At 40.7% G+C, this 16,096-nt stretch overlaps 2 protein-coding genes across 5 annotated transcripts in view; one reads left to right on the top strand and one right to left on the bottom strand.

Annotated features, from left to right (window-relative positions):
• CALB1 (calbindin 1) overlaps positions 1-16,096 on the top strand; it is a 185,011-nt gene that overhangs the window by 61,049 nt on the left and 107,866 nt on the right. The window lies entirely within an intron of this gene.
• OSGIN2 (oxidative stress induced growth inhibitor family member 2) lies at positions 3,976-16,027 on the bottom strand. 4 transcript variants are annotated; one of them, XM_053395697.1, is made up of 7 exons: positions 15,568-15,582; positions 14,318-14,431; positions 11,902-12,056; positions 9,879-10,015; positions 8,484-8,675; positions 7,142-7,233; positions 3,976-5,712 (listed from the first exon to the last, which is right to left on the bottom strand). In XM_053395697.1, exons 3-7 carry the CDS (start codon positions 11,966-11,968, stop codon positions 4,671-4,673), a joined length of 1,530 nt encoding a protein of 509 aa, XP_053251672.1. In that variant the 5' UTR covers positions 11,969-12,056; positions 14,318-14,431; positions 15,568-15,582; the 3' UTR covers positions 3,976-4,670. The 4 variants fall into 4 exon arrangements, with proteins under 4 accessions (XP_053251672.1, XP_053251670.1, XP_053251673.1 ...); XM_053395695.1 differs by lacking the exon at positions 14,318-14,431 and having other exon boundaries at positions 15,568-16,027; XM_053395698.1 differs by lacking the exons at positions 14,318-14,431; positions 15,568-15,582 and adding an exon at positions 15,229-15,417.

Raw genomic sequence — 16,096 nt, forward strand, 5'->3', positions numbered from 1 at the left:
CTAATGATGTCAAATATTTATTAGTCAATTTCTTTCAGAATCATGAACTTCGAGCCCCCCCCTTCTGATCGGCAAGCCCTAGGGCTCTGTGGTTTAGACTGTGGTTTATACCACAGTGCCACCTGCATCCAGGTAACTCTTAGCAGCACCCTTAAAGTGGCTACCAAGTTTTGTAAAAGTAGATCAAGTCTGTAGCCATAGACACATTTGAAAAGAACTGGGTTTATCAATCTATATTTCTCTAGCCTTAAAGTAATAACTGATAGTTTCCCAGATCCTGTACATGCAAATTTTTGTATGTAGTAAAATCTATTAAAAATAAATACAGTGGTACCTCTGGATACGAACGGCATCCATTCTGTTATTTCTGGGTCGCTGCAGAGCGCAACCCGAAAACGCTCAACCTGAAGCAACTTCAACCTGAGGTATGACTGTAGATAAATTTCAACGTCTAGCCCTTGTTTTGGAGATAACCTGAAATACACACACAGTATAGGCACTGGCAATAACAATTATAGTTGCTAAGCACTGGAGTTCAATGTTTACCACCCCCTCCCTATTGCCTTTAGAAATATTACACCAAACCAATTTCTACCACACCCCTTGGCAGCCATTATCTCGCTTGCCACCATTGTACAAAACAAGGGAGATTAGTTTAATGAGTTGCATATTTTATTAGCACAGCATTCCTTGCAGGTGTGGCTAAATCACTTCCATTTGACCAACACTGAATTGTGGCCAGCACAGTGTGCAAGTTGCTAACCTCAATAACCCAAGTGTAGAAAGGCTACATTTGCCAGTTTAAATGACTAAACCATTTCCAAAATATTGTGGCAGCCAGCACATTTTAAACATTTGGAAAATAAATTATTAAAAGCAGATCTCAGCAACAGAAAACCCACAGCCAGCTATCCAACTTGTCTGAGTCTATTTGACCAGGAAGTATATGACAGTCCTCTCTGCAACTGTGTACACTTCCTGAATGCTGGACTTGGTTCTTGCTAGCTCAAATGCTTACACATTTACCTACTCCATTTTAGTAAGTCCCCTCAAATTACTGAGTAAGTCCCTGTAATTGATTGGTGAAAGCAAAGTACTATTGTGTCTACTGACACATTAGAATTTTCCACTAAGCATGTTATGTCTAGATTTTGTGTTTTGCAAGATGTCTAAATTTATTAACCTGTAACTAAAATGTGTTTTTTTTCTGCTTTAGCAACAAGTCTATTTTGAAATAAGTTGATCTAAAGTTCTGTCATCATGCCTCTTATATTTGAATTAGAACTGCCACTAATAGCTGGAAAGAGGATTCCATCTTTTTAATCAGATCAAACCATTATAGTGAAATTACTTCCGCCACCTCTACACAAAATCTGTAGAACAGCGAACTAGAAAATTAGAACAGTATTGAGGATGCTGTTCTTGGTGTTGAGCCTAACTCAAACTGACACTTAAGCAGGTGCAAAAGAAAGTCTTCCCTTATTCCTGGGTGAAAATAGGCCATTTGGTGGTATTATACTGTGTGGGAGAAAGTGCTGATCATTGCCTCAGTTCTGAGAGACCTGTATGTCCAATTTCAGAAACTGTTCCTACACTACTGATGTGGGGGATTCTTGAACTAGTACACACATGGATGGGAAATACTATGTTCTGTAAAAAAAGAAGCAAATTACATACAACCATGACACATTTAGAGTTAGATATCCTTTAAATGCTCTGTTAAAAGAAGTGGAATAACCTTCATTACCAGAGACATGTAGCTTTCCGTTCACAATTCTCTGACCTAGGGAGTTTAAAGATGTCATGTCCTTCTATATTAATTGGGTCTTGAGTCACACATGTGACTCCCATTATTACAATTTTTCAATTAATTATAAATTATTGCCTCCAAGGATTTAAAATAAGGACTGTCAATTTACAAAACCAAATCCTTCTAAAAATATCAGCAACTGACAGCTTTTCCTGCCCTATGTTAATTTCCACTTACATAAAAGCACTTGCATAATTTCTTGGTATCACTTCAGTCAATAAAAAAAATTCACAATCTAAAGGCTTATTTTGAAAATTACCACCAATTTAACAACCTGCAATCCGTATTTAATTTCATAACAAAGCACCTTTGCAAAGAGAAGCTTAACATTAGTATCTGGGTGGTTGAGAACGATCGACTTAAGAGGCTAACGAGACTCATGTAACTTGTTCAGCTGTGTCATGTGTTGCAAAACAGCACATGCTTGGTTGTTTATATTGCTTTCATTAGTGAATCTTACCCTTTTCATTCCACTTGTGGTTTTATCAAAGAGCCCTGCTCTTCCTGGCAATAATAAACTGAGAACACTACAGTGTGAGTGCAACAACACAGACAATATTACACCAATATTATAGGGAGATTGTCATGGGCACAGCCAGGATTTCTTGGGGGGGGGCAGGCTTTATTCCAGGGGGCAGAACCTCATTTAAGTATTTTTATTGGTTTATTTGATTTAGAAACATTTGCAAGATCCTAAAACTTTCTGCACTACCAAAGGCTTGGAAGAGGGAATATTAACCTGTATAATGCTGTATTCTGGCAGAACAGCGAGCAGATAAAAGTACTCCAATGAATTAGCTTTGGGTCGTCCTTATTCTTTTGCATTTATTGAATTATTTCACAATTCTTTTCAAAGGTAGTTTGTAACAAAATACACAGCAGCTATCATTCAGATGCATAAATGCATTTGGGCTTATTGGCCCATTTTTCCTTGAACGTAAGACAAAAAACTACCAAATCTCCAATCTGCTTTTTAAACTGCCCAGGCTTAAAAAGTGATTTGCTGTTCAGAAAGGGATCTCTACAGAAAACAAAATGCCCCCAATTTATCCCAGTATAATCACAAGCTCTATCAAGAACAGTGTGTGTTGCCTCTTTGGCTTACAATAACTTAACTTGTATGTGCCTCTGAGGCCTCAAAACCTGGGTTCCAAGTCCAAGTGCTAGTAGGCTTTGCGTGTGTAAGAGAGAAAAGGCAGCTTAGTTTTAAAACAAAAACCCTGAAGTTCTCCATATGCATTTGGATTTTAGTTTACTGTTCAACTCCCAAAATGGTAAACTGGCAGATTTGCAAAAAAAGAAAAGGAAATTTGAACTTAATTTTGTACAACCGTTTAGGCTCCTCGTGCAACATGAACCCAGAAATGCTATCGTATACTGCAGAGCACATAAGAGAATAATCTGAATTACTGCAAATATTTTCCCTTGCTAGGAGTGATTGATAACCTTCATAGTGGTAGAGCAATCCTAGTCCCCAAAATTAAACACATTACTGTTAAATTATATTTTGATCACATTTTTTCATGTTTCTTCCACTGTGAGCAAACATAGGTTTAAAAGTTCTCTTTAATGAATCAAACCCCAACAGTTAAACAGTATGCATGGGGAAGCTGACTAAGGAAACTACTGAAGGCAGGCAGGTGTGATTTGTGTGTTGAAGGTGAGGGAAAACTGCTTACATGCAGAACTGACACATATACACAGGGAATGCAGCTAACAGGCAAATCCAAAGAAAGTATGCTTAATACCCTTTGAAATCAAAGTTTTAGAACTTAAGGTATTCATAATTCACATCATTTAGTAGTGTGTAAGGAACCACATCCTTTTTCTTGTGGTTTTTATTGCTGCAATTCTTTTAATCAAGCTACTTTTATTTCATCATTGTTGATCTGCAGTAATGAAAACTACAGGTGTTTCCCTGTCTTTACATACGACATTGGAACATGATGTGCATGGTAAAAAGCAATTTCAAAGGGACCTAAAGACGAGTTTAGTCATCTCTGGACTGGGCTGTGTGTCCAATCAACACCAGTTCTGTTTGAGACCAGAGAGATCAGGCACATCTTGAATGTTGAGAATCCTGTGATGCTCAAACTGAACAAGACTTCCATGCTGACCTGTTCTGAAAATACCTTTTACAAATAAAATTCCTTTGACAGAGCAGGTTATTCATATAAAACACTTTGTTTCCAAGGCATTAATGTTTTTACTACAGCAGTAAATCCATTACGTGATCCCTCATAACGATGTTACATAAGCAGTACTTCATTTTACACCACTGTAGAAGAGGCTAGTGTGCTACATTTCATATGGCATGCCTGCATACTTATGACAACTGCTTCCAACTACCAACTATGCTGGAATATCAATCTGGAGTATCATTTAACTGTTTCCATTCGCAACTATCTTTATTTTACAGGCCATTTTATAAGTTATAAATACTTCCCACAACAACCAAGGGTAAAATAAAGTACTTGCTGCAAATCAACTGCTGAATATTTTTTTTACTTTGTCTTAAAGAAAAGCTTCTATATTTCAACCATGGTCTAGTTTTATATAGCAAAACTATTAGTTCATGAGTAGAAACCATTTTTCTCTAGAGTGGTAAATATTTTCTCATCAGCGTACAAAACCAAATAAAATCTGCACGACTTATAATCATTTACTGTTTCTTTTAACTGGAAGCAATTCCAGGAAAAACAATTTTTGTACAGGCTGGAATACTGTAGTCTCATTCTCTACAAGGCAATGGAAGTATGAAGAACACTTATGGATTACAAAAACAAGGCTGCCAATGACTAGATGTTATGGGTCAGTTATTAGCCTGTAGTTCCTTAGATGATGTCTATGGCTGTTTGGTTTAGGGAACTCCATCTCCTTCTCTTTCAGCTATGAGTTCATGCTTCTGCTTCGTGACCAAATGCCGTGTAATGCCCAGTGCCCCCCCTTTTAAAAAACGTACAAAATTGTCTCCAATCAGTGGACCTACTGCAAAAAGATTGGGTTCCTTTGTGCACTCATATGTATATGGATCAATTTCAATAGGGTTACCCTTGCACGTAATTGGTTCATTTGGGTTATGGCCTATACCCTGGCCTTGGCCCTTCAGGAAGCATAGGTTAGGATGAGAACCTATTAACACTAAGGCTACAGAGAACTTTAAGATCTTCTTCAATCCAGAGGCACTCTGCAGGACACATTTCATATCTGGCTGAAATGAAAGGACCCGATGTTCTGGAAAACTGGTATAAGCATGGTGCAAATTATAGTCTGTAGTGACTGACTGAGTGCACATCATATGGTAGACCTTATGGTATTCGGGGTAAAGCTTTTTAGGCAACTGTTTGAAAATCAAACCTGGATCAGTAACCCTCCTACGGAATGCATGAATTACAGGGATGTTGTTGTTATAAGCACACAGAACTGCATCAGCCGCTGTAAGTCCACCACCTATGATCAAGACTGGATCTGCTTTCCCACATAATATTCCTTTGTCGACAGCAGCACCAAACTCAGATATGGAATGCAGAACGAAAGGAAAGTCTTCACCTTCTACTTGGAGTCTGCCAGGAGAATCAAAAGTTCCAGTGGCAAGAACAACATTCTCAGCAAACAAACAGAATGGCACATGAGAGCCATCCGCTGCTCTCTGATAACCTCTGATTTCCCAGTTTTTCTTGATCAGTATAGTCTGTCCACCTTGCTCTTCCAGTTGCAAATGTTGTGGTAAAACATCTTCACTCACTTCACTTTCATCTTCGTGGTCCTGTTCTCGGTAAAGCCTTGAGACAGACGTTATGTACGTGTTTTCCCTGAAGTTTTTTTGAAGGCCCATGACTTTAACATAGTGCTTGTAATAGCTAGCAATTTGCTCTGGCAGAACTCTGTCACACTTTATATTTCTGAAAAAGATAAAGATCAAATCTGATTATTCACATTTAGTTTACTGTTCATATTCACCACAGGGACACCTCCTTAAACTTGTAATGTGACTGTACAGCCATATTCAGGTCACATTGCTACAGAAAGAATTTTCAGCTTTTGTATTAGATCAGTACATTTGTTCTTTCTTTTTGGCATGATTTATTTTTTGAAATGTTTTCACTGCTTATACTGGATTTGTTTTGCCCCAACAAGCCAGGATGGTTAACCAGCATTAATGTATGCTTTGTTGTTGAGATATGAATCCTGGCTTTTTAGGGCAAAATAAACCTATGAACATGAGTTTGGACATAATGCTAAGCTATAATCTTCCTGGTTTGTTTCCCTGCTCACACAGGGGAGGAGTGAAGCAGGAGAAATGGTGGTCCTGCATTCGTGTTCAGTTCAGTATAGTATGGGTTGTTAAGCAAAGACTCTTGGCTTTCTGTTATGCGCAGATGCAGACAGTGGCTCTCAAAGCATGACATTCCAAGCAAGGCACAGACATTTGTGAGTGATGGTTCAAACTCTTTTCTGATTTTTGCATATGCACCTGTCAATCAACCCCATATTGCAATTAAATAAAATAGTATTTACCTTTCCAGCCCCTGTATTGAATGGAAGGGCTGTAGATCATATGGAATATATATAACAATGTGAGGCCATATACCTGGGGTCCTACCCCAGGAACCCCAAAAAGCTAGTTTATTATTTTTACTTAGCTCTTTAAACATACAAGTCTGAAAACCACTTTCAGTACAATCAATCTAGCTATGTATGCAAGCATGAAACATATTTAAAGAATTATGTAGTAACAGAAGATTTGGTCTCAGGGAAAATATGATATACCAGAAAAAACAACAAATGAAAGTCTATAGAATGTACAACAAGGAGGGGGGGGAATCCTAAATTTACTGCCCAAGAGGAAATTTTTAAATCATGAGCAGCTAAGTTCAACTTTAAATTCTGAAATCATGGATTTTTACCACATTCAGCGGTTTACCCACTGGCACTCCTTTGCTCACAATTGTGAGAAGTACTTAAACTGAGCCAAAACATGCTAGGCTAAGTTGATCACTGAATTCTCAAAAACACAGAGGTCAATGACGAGACTATGTGAGCTTTTAAAAAATAGGGGAGGTAGAAAATTTGGCAGTCGGTTCTTCTGTGTCCCATCTCATCCAGCAGCCCTGGTTATCTAATCTATGAATTAAATTAAATGTCTTAAGCTCAAGTGTCAGAATGGTAGCCCATTGTTTACAAGCTGTTAGCATTATTAAATTACATGTACAAGAGCTTCTTGTACTTTTGAAAAATAGATCACAGAAACATTGAAACTTTCGATTCTCCATCCACTGACAGAAGCAATTTCCCCTCCATCAGTCATTACAAGAATGTTACAGTTCTCACCTTCGCTTGGTAGCAGTCCAGTCTTTAAATGTGTATCCAGGTAATTCCATCCAATCTCCAAAACTGATAGTCAGCATGGAACCTTCCATATTCTATGGAAAAGAAAACAATACCAGGACAAAAATATTTAAAATATTGCTTAAGGTCATCTCATTCCACCTTCATTTCATAACAATCAGAAAAAAAGATCCCATGAATCATGTTCTAAAGGACCAGCCTATGTGCTATATTATCTGCTTTGCAGAAAGCTTCAACTTGGCAACTCTTCTTATTCCAGTTGTAATGTTTGGGACAGCTTGCCATGCACATCTTCAGGACAGAATGGTGTTTCAACTCCCAACATCTGTGGCTGGTATGAGAACTCCCTGAGTGATCCAGAGGATCCCAACAGCAAATTACACTAGACATTACAGCTAAGGAAATAAAGTCAGGAGGAAATCTCCTATAGCAGGTAGCCTACAGCCTTTGGCCTCATTTCTAGCCTTCCATAATCTATTTTGCCATCTATGCAGCCCCACAATATTCGCAAAAAAAATTACCGCATTTTTCGCCCCATAGGACGCACCTAGGTTTTTTTGGGGGGGAAATAAAGAAAAAAAAATTATTTCCCCCCCAGGTGCGGTGCTGGGGTGGGAGAAGCCCGAGCTTCCCCCGACCCCAGCCCCCAGAACAGGCTGCTATCCGCAAGCCATGGGAGAGCTGCGCAACTTTCCACGGCTAGCGGAGAGCTGCCTGCCTGCAAAAGCCTGCATTCGCCCCATAGGACGCACACACATTTCCCCTTCCTTTTTGGAGGGGAAAAAGTGTGTCCTATAGGGCGAAAAATACGGTACTAAAAATGTCCTCAGTTAATTGTGCAGGATAGTTCTTGGGGGGTGGGAAGGTGATAAATGGTCTGTGCTATATTATCATTGTATTGGCCCAAATAATCAAGTGATGTAACTTCACTCTTCGGGTGTAACTAAGTGTTGATCCTTTCAGAAACATATATACCTCCATAAAATCTAATACAAGGAGTGTAACGCATACCTAGTTTTCTACAAAAGGCAAGCAAAAAAATGTAAGCCTTTGGAAGTGAGAACAAAGATCATTTACAAAATAGGTATGTAGTATGTGAAGCTTTTGGGAATTCTTTACACATTGGTTTATTCATTTAAAATATTAAGACACTCCCCATGATGCAGCGCCGAAACATGAACCTCTTGAAATGGGTACATGCCACAGGACTTACAACCAATCAGGAACAATGTGTGGTAGGTACCCATTGTTCCCATAGCCAACATGTAAACTGAAGTTCTCTGATCAAGTGTGGTTCCAACAGCAAAATGGAAAAAGTTCTCACATGCCAAGCACCACCAGGTGGTCCTTTGCCAAGCACCATATGAGGGATATAGTGCTCTGGTTCCAGTTTCCAGTCAAGAACAGGTGGATAGTTAAATCCAAAGTCAGCATCAGGATGAAGCAGTGTGTCAAAGAGAACTGCAACAGGATTCGAAGAGCGTCCTTCTAGACCTTCCGCCAAGTACTCCAACTCCTAATGTGAGAAGACAGTTTTAAATGGCAATGTAACTTTCCCTTATAATATAAAATAATGGGCAGTAAAAGAGCTTTAACTCTCTACACCATGTTTCTCAGGCCTGGCTAAATATAGATATCAGATCTACCAAACTTGTACTAGTTGTTTGCTTTTATCCCTTGGTTTCCTGATCACAATGAGTGCAAACAAGCTTCATTATGTCATCTGGCTTCTCCCCATGGATTACACACTTAAACCCTTGGGAATGATTTTAATGGAATCAAGTTTGAGCTGTAATTGATACAAGGAACTGATAGAATGTTTTCTGTATGTCATATGATTAGTCTCTTTTTAGCTGATGAAAAGAGACTAATCATTTGGGGAAGTCCAAGTGGGTTTCATGATGCCTAAAACCATTTTCAGCAATAGCTCATCTCTGTCATATCACTCATTAGAGTGATGTATACTGAACCCCATCAGCTAAGTTCACAACCTGTGGCCTTGCAGGTGTTATTGGACTCTTGTCAGAGTTCAATTGGCATGGCCAGTTGTCAGGGATGATGGGAGTTGTAGTCCAGCAACACCTGGAGGGTCACAGATCTCCCTTTTCTGGGCCCCTGCAAAAATAAACCTGTTAGTCTTTAAGGTGATAAAAGTCTGTTGTTCATGGAACACAGGTATATTATTAATAATAATAATAATTTATTTATATCCCGCCCTCCCCAGCCGAAGCCAGGCTCAGGGCGGCTAACAACAATAAAACAGTACAACAGTACAACACAACACAACACTCTAAAATCATTCATTATAAAATTAATTCAAATCAAGCCACTGGCAACCATTGGGCCAGAGCTCCGCGAAGATTGCCGAGGGAGGGAGTCAGGCTGTGCCCTGGCCAAAGGCCTGGTGGAACAGTTCTGTCTTGCAGGCCCTGCGGAAAGATGTCAGAGTGCCAAACAAGATATATTTTGGAGGCAGCTCTTATATTTTAAATACACAGGATTGTCATAAAAAATAATTGGCATTTTGGATCCCCAAGTCCTATTTGACACTGAAAAACCTGAGAAAAGCAGAATACTTTGCTTCTACCACGATGCACAACAGAAATATGAACTAATTTTTCTAAGCCAAGAGTATGTAGTTGTATATTATATATGTAATGCACTTTTCTTCCAGTCCTGATATGCAATTAAATGTGTAATTTCATAATTGGTAGCTTACCTGATCAACAATAGAAAGATGACTAGATTCTTTTAATTTATTATGCAAAATAGGATTTGGATGTTCTGTTGCAGGAGACAAATATGGCCTGTATCCAGACAGCATGTATGAGAGGCAAATTCCCGATGGTCCATTACCTAATGGTATTTTAAAAATGATATAAGATTTACAAAGGTTTAAAACTTTATCTTGTAATCTGGACCAAGATAATGACCAAGATAAAGACTTTAAGGCATGAAAGTCAAAGACATCCTTATCTCCCCCTCATTGCAATCAAGGAATTTAAAAGAGCTCAGCTTTTGCTATAGGATGCCTAGTATTTTTGCAGATATAGTCTAGAATATTATTTGCCAAGTTTATTACCTCAATTCTGATCAATGAATTTCTGACTCTACCAACACTGATCTGCTTATTGGTTGCTAACTTTCTGAATAGTGGCAGAAGAGCTAAAAGTCCCTTGTGTCCACACATATTTAGCTAGATAATCAGACATGTAAAATAAAATTTTACTTTTACTGTTAAAGTGGAGCCAGATTACTTTTTCATTTAATGTGAAGTTTCTTGGCTTTTTGACAGCTTTTTGGGCTGATATACAAATTTATTTCACAATATAATATAGTTTTAATTAGTTTATAGGTAATTAGTTGTTGATAATGTAATTGCTTTGAACCTGTATTTGATTACAAATCTGTGTTACTATTTATTTTGTTACTTTTTACAAAACAAGTTTGTTGCTATTGTAAATTGAAGGAGTGTTATGTGTGGGTAGGGAAGACTCTTTTCCTAGCAACGAGATACCTTGTGTTGTGAAAAGGCAGAAAAACCATCTGCAGCACTTTGGAACAATATTTGCATAGCATCATGTCACTGAAACTGATCCTAGGGCAGCATAGAGCCTCAGATATCGTAAAATAATAGTACTTCCTCCTTCAACAGTATAATCCAAACCACTTTCACTTCTAGGTTAACATCTAATATAAAACATCCAACATCTTTGCAGGCTACATATTTTATTCCAATTACTGTATAACAAAAAATTTGTTTCATTGTTTCATGATTTTAATAAGTCCCAATTACAGATATTCTCCCAGTCACCAAATATGGAGACAAAGCTATTTTGCCATTCAAAAACTGGCCTCCCAAATTGTTTCCTCCCCGACCCGAAGTAGGAGGGGCGGCCAACTGGAAACAGCAAAACAGCTAAGGATGAAACACTCTACTCTCCCTAAAAAGTAGAGGTGCTTGAGTCCTCTCATTTTGATTACATGAGTTTCTATGTTCTTGTTGTTAGATACTTTTAAAAAAGTGCTTAATTTTTGTTGAAGTGCTGTTCAGATACAAAAAGATAAAGCACAGGTAAAGGTAAAGGACCCCTGGACAGTTAAGTCCAGTCAAAGGCGACTATGAAGTTGTGGTGCTCATCTCGCTTTGAGGCCAGGGGAGCTGGCATTTGTCCGCAGACAGCTTTCCGGATCATGTGGCCAGCATGACTAAACCACTTCTGGCACAACGGAACACCGTGACAGAAACCAGAGCACACGGAAACACCGTTTATCTTCCTGCCACAGGAGTACCTATTTATCTACTTGCACTGGCATGCATTAGAACTGCTAGACTCATAATCAAATAGACATGATGCAAAAGGAAAAAGAAATGGGGAGGGGAAAACGAGCATTAGAGCAGCTGCTCCTTCACAGACATGACCAGGTTGCATGTAACGGGTATATAGGGCCCCAAAGGGCTAGATTCAGTGACAAGGAGGTACACTTTGGCAATTCCTATTCTCCTATACAACATTATCTTTTTCCCAGTTATGGAGGAAACCATTATAGCTCAAATATTTTTCCAACAGCATCAAATCACAATATACCTGTATAATAGGATAACTAGAACTCTCAATTATATCACAACTTAATAAGCAGTCCGTGATAAGGCAAGGTTGTTAAGTTATAATTAATAAATTTCAAACACATTCAATTTTTTAGATTCTTATTCATATACTGAAATTCTGAGAATAACTCACCTATTACTACCACTGGCAAACTCAGTGGTGGGTCCACAGGTAGAGTAGCTTCTTCTATTAAGGGCATTGTTTTAACATTTGTCCCAAAGCTGTCACCAAAATACTGCACTAAGGAATTCAAAAAGTGTCCTTCAGTTTCAGGGCTACAGTAGTTTCTATTTAAAAGGAAATAAATCAGTTAATTACTACAACACATTCTTAATAAAATAAACTTAAGTTAATATAAAGTCATTGGCCTGATGATATATAAGCAAAAGAAAGTCTGTCAGCATTTAGGAAAATTTCAGAGTTGCAAATCCACTTTGCCTTTTCCTAAACTGATACTGCTATTTTGGAATCCTACAGGGAAAAAGTAGGGGGTTTTACCCATATATGTTTACAAAAGGACAGACGAGTGTGCATGTTGAGTGACACAGATTTCTTTTACAATAAATTGTCTGATACAATTTCTATAACTAATAATCAGAGGTAACTGGTCATACGAAGCTATATTAATTTTTTGATATATTAACTAATGTTTGTGACTTGGATCCTTACTTTCTCTTCTACAGAAGGCTCCTTCTATTTGTGTTTTGAACCCAGAGGACACACCCACTGGTAGAAGGGAGGAGGTGTTTTTTGTTGACCCCCTCCCCCCCCTTCCAGATGGTTCCTGAATCCTCCAGGGCACATTTTGGTGGGGCACCTGCAAGGGGAATCAGCAAAAAATTGCCTTCTCCCTTCCACCAGAGAGAGTATCCCATGAACTGAGTGCCACTCAAAGGATCTTTGGATCAAAACCAAAATATTTATTAAGAAGAATGTATGAATTGGTTCCAAAATAGCTTCTAAGAATAAGTCATTGCATAATCTAAGTGCAATGCAAGCGCTTCCTCAAGAATTTGAATGGAAATGTAGAGTTCTGCAGTTGGTTCCCTCCCTCCTCCTACAATCCAGGAATCTGCCAACTCTAATTGTATTTCCCATCAAATCCACCTCTAAGCTAATATTTAAGTAGGCACTGCTGGCTCTAGGGCTGCTTTTGCACAGTCCTACAGTCGGTACATGTGAGCCTCAAGCATTTTCCTCTCCTTGGAGCTCATGTAACCTCATCCAGAATACAGTTGTCTACCTCCCTGCAACCAAAAATCACACAGAACATTCATGCATGCAAACATACTTATATGCAGCTAAAGATACAGATTAAGCTTAGGACAAACCCTGCTGTGCCATACATGTGGCAAATTCATGGTTAAAATAATAGAAACCATGGATAATTGGAACCAATTCTATGCTTGCTGTCAACCATCAGGTCATTTAAATGGCTTAAATATAGGCACCTACGGTATTCTACTGCAGAATATATCTCAATAAAGCTTAATAGGTTCCCCACATCTCTGTTGTGGCTACAAACTAAAGGAAGTTATGTTGTTTTGCAAAACCACAATGTCTGCACGCTGACAAGTGTACCTTTTTCTGCTGTCCTCCCTTGTAATCTATGGAGTTTTACATTAAAGGCTAAAGGAAAAAAGTATTTATGGGCTTTTTACAGGCATCTGTGGACAAAAGGATGCACAACTAGATAGGCCCCAGGTCTGCTCCAGAAGGACTCTCATTCTGTTCTTACACCAGTAAAAACCAGCATCAATAACACCTTTTCTACACTATACCATTCTATTACAGTTACACATTCATCTTCACAGGAAATATCTTCAGATATTTAAAATACAGGACATGACATAACACAACATCTGTTTAAAAGAGTTTGTTAAATATATGGCAGTTAAGTTATGCTTGCTTATGCCAAGACAATTAGAACGATAGCACTAGCAAATATTCCAGCCAGCCACCTTACACCAAACACTGCCAGAAATTACAGCAGAAACTAAAATGCAAAGGCTGCACTGTAACCTACAAAACAAATGACTGCATACCCTTTTTGGGTGGTGTCAGCTACTATAAGTAACATCTGAAAGATCCCTATGAAATTTGTCAAAAATCAGAAAACCATGATGAGGTATTCAACACCCTTTCACAGTTGACCTACTATTTACCCATCAATTTAAATTTCCAGAGATACAGGCTATGAGTTATGGGCATTGGGTAAAATTATTTATGGCTCTACGATAGTCTGGGACTTGAAGTCTAGGATAGCCTAACTTTCTGAAGACATTCTTTTACCAGTTGACTACCAGAAAGTATCATTTTGCTCCATTATATATCCATAAATTTAGCCTGCAACTGTAATATTTAATTAAAATCCAAGAACAGAAAGGAATTTTTCTCTTCTCTTCCACCCAACATTAAAGACATGCCTACAGAAATTCCCAGTCCATATACTGTTTCATGGAATGGTCTCAAGAACTAAAAGACTAAAGTGAAGCAGCAATGGGGATGATCAGTGCCTAAACAATGGTAGACCTGCAAAGAATCTTACCTACAACTAGTTTCATCATGGAAGAATCTCCAGAAGTGAAGCGTACCTTCGTCTCTAAAAGCTTACACCATACTGAACGTGTTAAGTCTTTTAAAGTGCCCAAAGCCTCTTTTGCTGTTTTATTCATGGAAGAAAGATAGAATACAAATATACTGTATACACAAACAAGTGAGGTGGCATGTGAGTGTTTATATAAAGGACCCCTGGACGGTTAAGTCCAGTCAAAGGCGACTATGGGGTTGCGGCGCTCATCTTGCTTTCAGGCCGAGGGAGCCAGTGTTTGCCCACAGACAGCTTTGTGGGTCATGTGGCCAGCATGACTAAACCGCTTCTAGCGCAACGGGACACCATGACGAGTGCCAGAGCGCACGAAAACACCGTTTACCTTCCCACCGCTGCGCTACTTATTTATCTACTTGAAATGGTGTGCTTTTGAACTGCTAGTTTGGCAGGAGCTGGGACAGAGCAACAGGAGCTCGCCCCATTGTGTGGATTCGAACCACCGGCCTTCCGAATGGCAAGCCCAAGAGGCTCAGTGGTTTAGACCACAGTGCCACCCACATCCCCCTATGTGTACACACACACAAACAAAACCACGTGTGCACATAAATGTCATGTGTGCTGCAGAGAGGCGATTTCCAAGCCTACCTGCTTGTCACGCAACAACATTTCAAATCACGACCCATCTTGGCCATTCAGAAATCTGCCGCGGCCGCCATCATCATCTACGGAAAGGCGATGTTCCTTTTTGTGTGGCTCGTCTGGGTGGGCCTTTGCTTTGCTTCCTCCCTTCCCTCTGTCCTTAGGAGCATCAGCCAGCAACACACCTTACCATGCACCTTCCCTTCTAACTCCCTCCTCAGCACCACCACCCAAGTCGCGCCTCCAGGATGCTCTTCAAAGCACCTCACCTTCTCCCTTCCTCCGCTTACAGAGTGCGCGCGCGCGCGCCCCCGGCCGACCCCGTGACCTTCCTCCTTCGCTCCTCCATCTCCTCCTCAGTAAAGTGCAGGCCAGCCGGCCGGCCGGCTGAGGAGGAGCAGCAGCAGCGGGCAGGAAGGCATCCCGCGCGGACTCCCACATCGCGTCAACCGCCGGCTCTGAGAGGAGAGGGAGGAGCCGGAAGAGAAAGGGGAGGATGGAAGGAGCCTTTTCTCTCTCTCTCTCTCCCCCCCCCACCCGCCGTTCTCGTCCCCCCCCCCTGACCCACAAACCTATTTCCCTCGGCCGGCCTGGCGAATAAGCGTTACCTGAAGTGACCGGCCAGGGAACACCGGCAGCACCAAACCGTCATGAGGGATTAACGGGGGTGGGGAGGGGGAGGGGGAAGAGAAGAAGCGTCGAGGCGGCAGATGGGGGATGTGGCCGTTGCTGCTGCTCTTCCTCCGCCGCCTCTTGTTCTACCTCCCGCCGCCGCCGCCGCCGCACTGGGGGCCGCTGTCGGCCGGGCGCCTCTCCTCCTCCTCCTCCTCCCGCCCGCCTTCTTGCCTCACATGCGGCACTAGGCCAGTCACACGGGAGTGAGGGAGGAGCCTCCGCCTGGCACCGGCGGCAGCAGCGGCGGAGGAAGGGGAGGGAGGCGCCTCAGCCCCCCGCCAACGCCTTCCTCGCGGTCCTCGGCGGAGGAGCCGCTACTCCGAGGCGGGCGGGGAAAGGAGCACCGCTCTCCCCAACAACGGCCGCTGCTGCTGCTGCTTGACGGCGACACCATGTGATAAGAGATGAAAGTCGGCTGCGAGCGGGAAATGAGGGGGGCCGCGCACATAACGAGGTCGCGAG

The sequence above is a fragment of the Podarcis raffonei genome, chromosome 7 (genome assembly GCF_027172205.1).
Source record: "Podarcis raffonei isolate rPodRaf1 chromosome 7, rPodRaf1.pri, whole genome shotgun sequence".
Lineage (NCBI taxonomy): Eukaryota > Metazoa > Chordata > Lepidosauria > Squamata > Lacertidae > Podarcis > Podarcis raffonei.